Source organism: Drosophila ficusphila, unplaced genomic scaffold (assembly GCF_018152265.1).
Source record: "Drosophila ficusphila isolate 14025-0441.05 unplaced genomic scaffold, ASM1815226v1 contig_197, whole genome shotgun sequence".
NCBI lineage: Eukaryota > Metazoa > Arthropoda > Insecta > Diptera > Drosophilidae > Drosophila > Drosophila ficusphila.
In genome coordinates, this window is record NW_025064091.1 from 450,183 (window position 1) to 457,273 (window position 7,091).

Consider the following 7,091-nt stretch of genomic DNA (forward strand, 5'->3'; position numbering starts at 1 on the left):
CGCTCATCGGCAAGACGGACGTCGTTGAACTGGGCTCGCATATCTTCAGTCAGCGCGCGGATCGGGGTACGGATGCGTAGCTTCGGGCTGATCTTCAGGAGCACCTCGATCTGGAAATCGCCCGTTCTCGACCGGATCGTCGTCGAGCAGACCTCCTCACCCCCACTGTCGTCGTGGGGAGCTTGAAGGCAGTTGCCAGGGAGCTGTCGATGGTGCTGACGGGAGTGCACGGGTCGATCAATGCGGCCGTCTCGAAGGTGGTGGTCCCAGATTCCAGCAACACGATGGCCGTCGGGAGAATGTGGAGGCTCTGATGCTGCGCTAGAGCCGCTACGGATGGAGTTGCCGCTGGAGTTGGTCGTCGTACCAGTGCTTGCCTTGCCGGTGGTGATGGAGACCGGGAGACTGATCTCGACAGGCGAACGGTCGATGCGCGATGTTGCTCGACGGGCGATGAACGGCGTTGAGGGGAAGGCGATTGGCGGCGTGGCTGGATGGGCGTTCGTCGAGGACTCCTGGGCATATCGTGCAGGAGTGTGGTGATCCTTCCCGCATTTTTTGCAAGCGTCGCCACTGCGACATTGCCCTTCGGAGTGCTGATGCGCCAGGCAATTCGCACAATATTTATTTATAAGAACGGCGCGGAGCCGCTTCTCCGTGCTGAGCCTGAGGAAACGGCTGCACTTCCGTAGCGGATGGATTCCCCGACAGACTCGGCAGCGGTAGGAGCGAGTACCTCGAGAACGTCTGTCGTCCAAAGTTTGGGCGCTGCGAGGACGTGGAGCCATGGTATTTATGCTTTAATAAAAAAAAATAAGCGAACTTAGTATCAATTGTGGACGGATTTTGAAGCATAAGGACAGAAGGCACTAGTTTGGAAAAGCGGAGGTTGCCTTGGCCTCCATAGAAAGAAGTGCTAGAAGGAGGACAGAATGCATTATTTCGGAAAGGCGGAGGTTGCCTGGTCCTCCATAGGAAGAAGTACTAGTTTGTGGATGGGACGTGTTATAGTCCCTCGAGCAGTACGGATCTCAACTACGCGAACTCTACTATCGGCTCCTGGAAGAACAGATACAACTCTGCCGAGCCGCCATTCGTTTGATGGCATGTTGTCTTCTTTGACAACCACCATGTCATCGACTTGGATATCTCTGGAAGGAGTCTGCCACTTATTGCGCTTGTGAAGTTCCTTTAAGTACTCCTCCTTCCATCGCGCACTGAACTGCTGATGTAGGGCCTTTAAGTGCTGCCAGCGATTTATAATTGACTGAGCATCGCCCTTAATTTCAGGTTCAGCTGTTGAAAGCAAAGGTCCCCCAATCAGAAAATGGCCTGGCGTCAATGCCAATAACTCAGATGGATTTTCGGACATGGGAGACAGCGGCCTGGAATTAAGGAAGGCTTCAACTTTGGCGAGAAGCGTGGCGAACTCTTCAAAGTGTACTTCCGACTTGACGTCGACTTGTAAAAGAGTGCCTTGAAGCTCTTTACTCCAGCCTCCCACAATCCTCCCATATGTGGAGCCCCTGGTGGAATGAACCGCCACACAAGTCCCTGATGGCTATAGGTTCCAGCTACAGACTCCTTGATCGTCTGCATGAAATCTCTAGAAAGTAGAGTCGCTGCCCCCACAAAGGTTTTGCCATTATCCGAATGGACTCGCTGAGGACAACCTCTTCTTGCGACGAATCGGGCAAATGTCGCGAGGAACTTCTCCGTTGTCAGGTCGGACGTAGGCTCTAAATGGATAGCCTTCGTGGAAAAACACACAAACACGCAAACATATCCCTTGGTAATAAGGCATGCTCTGCCAGTATAGTTTTTAATTTCAAACGGGCCTGCATAACCCATGCCCGTATATGTGAATGGCCTGGAAAAGGAAACTCGATCGGTAGGGAGATCGCCCATCAATTGCGTCTGGACTCTCTTCCTGTAAATAGTACACACCTTACAGGAATTCAGCACAGCTTTTACCAGATTTTTGATTTTAGGAATCCAATACTTCGATCGGATGAGGCGTACCACTAGTTGGTTGCCGCCATGCAGGGAAATCTGGTGTGAAAAAAGGACGAGAAGACGAGCTAACCGACAGTTGTATGGCAGTATAATAGGATGCTCGTCGTACTGGAGGGCCGTTGAGGCCGTAATGCGCCCACATGCCCTTAACAGGCCTTGTTGGTCTAGAAATGGAAACAGGTTGGCGATCGGGCTGGAAACTGGAATCGAACGCTTATCGTTTAGGACTTTGAGCTCTTGGGTATATTCTCCCCGCTGAGCATTTCGAATGAGGACTCTTTCAGCTTTTTGGACCTCTTCCTTGGTGGGTCGCTCAGCAGCGTCCCTCGGCATCTTGCGGCAGCGTTGAGTGAACCGTATTACGTACGCAAGGACCCGCAGAGCCTTGTCCAACGCGGAGAAACGTTCCAAAAAATCTTCGGATGGGGCCTTGGCGAAATTGACCTTCACAGCACGCTGCTCTATGTCTGTGACTGGAGGTCCTAGCTCCCGTGTTGGCCACATGTCCTTCGGCTGTTGCAACCAGTCCGGTCCTTCCCACCAGAGTTGGCTATGAACCAGCTCCCGCAGCGAAACGCCTCGACTGGCCAGGTCCGCGGAATTGTGCTCAGATCGCACATGCGCCCAATGCTCAGCGCTCGTTACCTGAGTAATTTTTGTCACCCGGTTGGCGACAAACGTGGTCCAGTGGCATGCCGGCTTGCTCAACCATGCGAGGACGATGGTGGAATCGGTCCGGCAGAAAATGTCGGAATTGGAAATTGGCATATTCGGAAGGACAGCTGCAATCATCTCTGACAACAGCAATGCCCCACACAGCTCGAGCCGTGGAAGGGACACCGTTTTAACAGGGGCGCCTCGGGTTTTGGCGGTAAGCAGACGTGTCATAATGTTGTGGCCTACTTCCACCCGCAAGTATATAGCGGCCCCATAGGCCTTCTGAGACGCATCACAAAACCCGTGATGCTCTACCTTCACTCCTGGCTGGAAACCAACCCACCTTGGAATGCGGATCTGCTCAAGCTCGGAATAGCTGCGCAAAAAATCTTGCCATCTTTGATCCATTTCTGTGGGGATGTTTTCATCCCAGCCCAACTCCTGCAACCAAATTTCTTGCATAAAGATTTTTGAGCGGACAATAAACGGAGACAGCCATCCGGCTGGGTCAAAAGCTTCGCAATTTGGGAAAGAACCTCTCTCTTCGTATGAGTGGATTTAATCGACACTGGCGGTGAAACAAAACAGAACTCGTCCGAGGTCGCATTCCACCGAACGCCCAGTGTTTTGGCAAAGCTTTCGGAATGAAGATCGCGAAAGTCCTCGTGGAGTAGATGCTCGTTTGGGATGTCTTCGAGTATGCTCTTCTGGTTGGCCGTCCACTTTCTCAATGGGAACCTGGCGCTGCTGAAAGCGTGGCGAAGTTCGCTGATTGCCAGTCGAGCCTCTTGTATGGAAGTGGTCCCTGCCAGAACGTCGTCTACGTACATAAAGTGACGAATAATGTTGCTTGCTGTAGGGAAGTCCTTTTCTACGTCGTCTGCCAATTGTTGGAGTACGCGGAGTGCCAGAAATGGTGCACAGTTCACACCAAAGGTGACTGCTTTTAACTCGAAATCGTTTACTTCTCCATCTTTATTCCGGAATAAGATTCTTTGGAACGGCGTATGTTTGGGGTCGACCCAGATTTGACGGTACATCTTGGTGATATCTGCGCTGAACACGTACTGGAAATAACGCCACTTCAATATCTGAATGGTTAAATCAGATTGTAGGACTGGACCAGCATGAAGAATGTCGTTCAAGCTTGTCCCATTGGATGAAGGGCTAGAAGCATTGAATACCACGCGAAGTTTGGCGGTAGTGCTCTCGGGTTTGATCACCGCGTGGTGTGGCAGGTAATAGTTTGGAGAATCGTACGACGGGGGAATTTCTCTCATATGACCCAGATCCAAATACTCTTGAATGATTGAGTCATACTGCTCTTTTAATGGAAAGTCTCTCTTCAAACGGTTTTCGTTTCTAAGAAACTGAGCTAGGGCACTGGATCGCGAGTGCCCCAATTGGGACCCGAGATTTTCAGGCTCGCGAAATGGTAAAGATACTACGTATCTCCCGCTTGCGTCTCTAGTGGTCGTTTGGAGAAAATTGTTTTCGCAATAGGAATCGGAGTCCTTTACCCTTTTAGTGGGTATATTCTCCACCTCCCAAAACTTAGTGAGAAGTTTTTCTAAGACTCTGTCACCCGTTTCGGTTATCTGGGTCGTGAAAGCGGATACTCGATTCTGACTAGATGTACTTGAAACTGGGCCGGTAAGCACCCAGCCAAAAATAGTTTCTTGACCTAGAAGAGAGCCACAAATGTTTGTGCGCATGCCGCTCAGCAGAACGGATGGTAACATGTCGGCTCCGATCAGAACATCTATCTGGGAGCTCTCAAGAAATGTAGGATCTGCCAGGGGGATAGCAGGTAAATCACTCAGCGCATCTCGTGGGATTGGATAGGACGGTAGCGTTCCGGCCAATTCAGGCAGAACGTAAGCTGCGGTTTCTAGCTGAAGGCCTGGTTTATTAGGAGCTCGAATCGAAAAATGGCAGAGCCTGGTCGCCTGAGCGGAAATGGTCTTATTTAAGCCCGAAACTTGGGCTTGGATGAGGCGGAATGGCAGCTTAATTAAATTGAACAGGCGTTCCGTAATAAACGTAGCCTCAGAACCCGAGTCTATTAGAGCGCGAGCCCTGTAGTTCGTACCCAAGTGGCAAATGTCAATGATGGCTGTACCTAGTAAAACCGCTCTGGCACCGGTTGCGAAATAATTCTGCACACCGGGCAGATTTTCTGAAGCGTTGGCGGCCCTCTGTACAGTTGGATTTTGTGGGCTTGCAGAAGAAATATTTCCCGTAGTTGACCCACTGGAATTGGGGTTGCCTTTATGGAGCAACGTATGATGCCGAGCTCGACATGTGAAACAGCTGTGAGTGCTCGTACATTCACGTAGCTGATGGCCTCTCGCGAAACAATTTAGGCACAGCTGTTTCTTCTTGATGTAGTTGGTCCGCGCATCGACAGACATCTGGAGAAAACGCTGGCATAAGCGGACTGGATGATTCTCCTTTGAGCACAGATCGCAATTCTTCGGTTTGGAAACCACTTTAGCTTCGAAGGAGTTGAGCCTCCTGGAGACGGGTTGACTCTTAGTGGTAGAGTGATTGCTGTAGCTTGGTTTCATGTCCTCAATCGCCTCTAGCGTTCGGTATCGGTCACCAAGAAACGTGTTCATCTCATCCCAAGTCGGAATGTCGGACTTCGATGAAAGGGACTGCTCCCATAAGGAGAGGGTCAGTTTCGGTAATCTACTGGCGCACAGGAATACCAGGAGACAGTCCCAATTCTCTGTGGAAATTTTGGAATGAGCCAGAGCGACCAAACACCCTTGGATTGTGCTCTGAAGATCTTTCAGAGCCTGGCCTGATTCGGAACTGACGGACGCCAAGTTAAAAAGGAGTTTGAGTTGGCTGTTTACTAGCAGTCTTTTATTTTCGAAACGGTCTCGAAGCGCTGCCCATGCTGAGTCGAAACCCTCATTTGTGAGAGGGGACTTGGCTACGATTGCCTTAGCCTCGCCGCTAGTTTTAGCATTGAGATGGAAAAGCTTTTCGACCGGTGTCAACCTAGGATTGTTGACATAGACTGCTGTAAAAAAGGTCCCTAAATGTTGGCCATTTTAGGTAATCTCCTTCGAATACTTCTGTATCGCATGGTGGTAACCGGCACCCAGACGAAATGTAAGCGGACTGATTAGTGGTGCTCGCTGTCGACTGCTGCGGAGTGGCTTGGTCCATCAGCTCGCTGAGATGAACTGATAGCTCCTCGTACACCGAATAGCAATATTCATACTTTCGATGCAGAGTCGCCAGAATCTCCTCCGCTCCTTCAGTCGTAATGCTGGAAATCGTGTCTAAACACGCTTCGAATTCTTTTTCGGCCTTTTCCCAGAGTGAGCGGACTTGTTCCTTACGGACTTTGCAGGTGTGGACGGACGGAGCTGACGGCCCTGGAGTTTCTATGGTCGCTCTGAAATTGCTCATGCGGTCGGACACCGTTATGAACCGCGCGAGGGCTGCAATTGCAATGTCGTTGCTCATTTTTGCCTGAGAACGAGTTGCCAGCGACTTTACGGACTTGGTCTGGATCTGTGACCTAACCTTAGGCGTGAGCGACAATCGTTTCGGATTGCTCGTAGGAACAGACAACTTCTTTTCGCCCTCTTGGGTGTCTAATGAAGTTTCGCTCTTTGCCTTGGTTATTGATGTCGGAACTACTGCGCTTGAGGTGCGCGCGCGAGGAGAAGCGGATAGCGATCGCGTTTTATTTGCAGACGGAACCGATAACTTTGTTTTGTCTTCTGGCATTCCCGAAATCAGACTAGGCAACCCTGGCTGGCTTTGTGGTAATTTGACACTCCGGAAAAGTCTGTACTGGAATGTGGTTCCGCTGTTGCGGATCACCGGGGTGTATTTGAAAGGAAACGGAAGGATGGAATCGATAACTTCCGATCAATACAGGTGCGGCTCCAAATATCGAAAATTCTAATAGCGGAATGTCAACAATGTCAATGTATGCGACGCGACAAAAAACGTATGGAATTAATTTGATTTTGATTCAAGAAAACAAACAAAAAAAATTAATAAAGCGCAGTGGCTGCTTCGATTCCTCGGGATAGACAATTGCAAGCGGTCCGCTTGTGTTCGTTCTTAGCGTTGCAGCTCCGGTCTATTTTTGGAATATGTGGAAACGGAACAGTTGTACCAATTAAAAGTTTTTTTTTTTTTTTTGGAACCACTGCTTTGATGTGCGAGCAAAATATCAAAAAAATTCGACAAAAAATGTTTTGCAAAATATTTGCAGTTGGTTGCTGAGCTGCGGAAATGATCGCAAGGAATATGGAAATAAATACGATTCGCACCGCCACGGCTTACACAAAAAGGATTTATTTATTCATTATTTATTTAATGGATGTGTGCCGACGGCGTGTGCGAAATAGCGCTGCTGAAATAAATATCATGCAAAAGTTGGA

The 7,091-nt window shown here is 49.7% G+C and overlaps 1 protein-coding gene across 1 annotated transcript; it reads right to left on the bottom strand.

Annotated features, from left to right (window-relative positions):
• Positions 1-937: 937 nt before the first annotated feature.
• Positions 938-6,159, bottom strand: LOC122320916. Its single transcript, XM_043209561.1, has 5 exons — positions 5,789-6,159; positions 3,210-5,493; positions 1,948-3,114; positions 1,445-1,752; positions 938-1,385 (listed from the first exon to the last, which is right to left on the bottom strand). The coding sequence occupies exons 1-5, from the start codon at positions 6,157-6,159 to the stop codon at positions 938-940; spliced, it is 4,578 nt and encodes a 1,525-aa protein (XP_043065496.1).
• Positions 6,160-7,091: the final 932 nt, after the last annotated feature.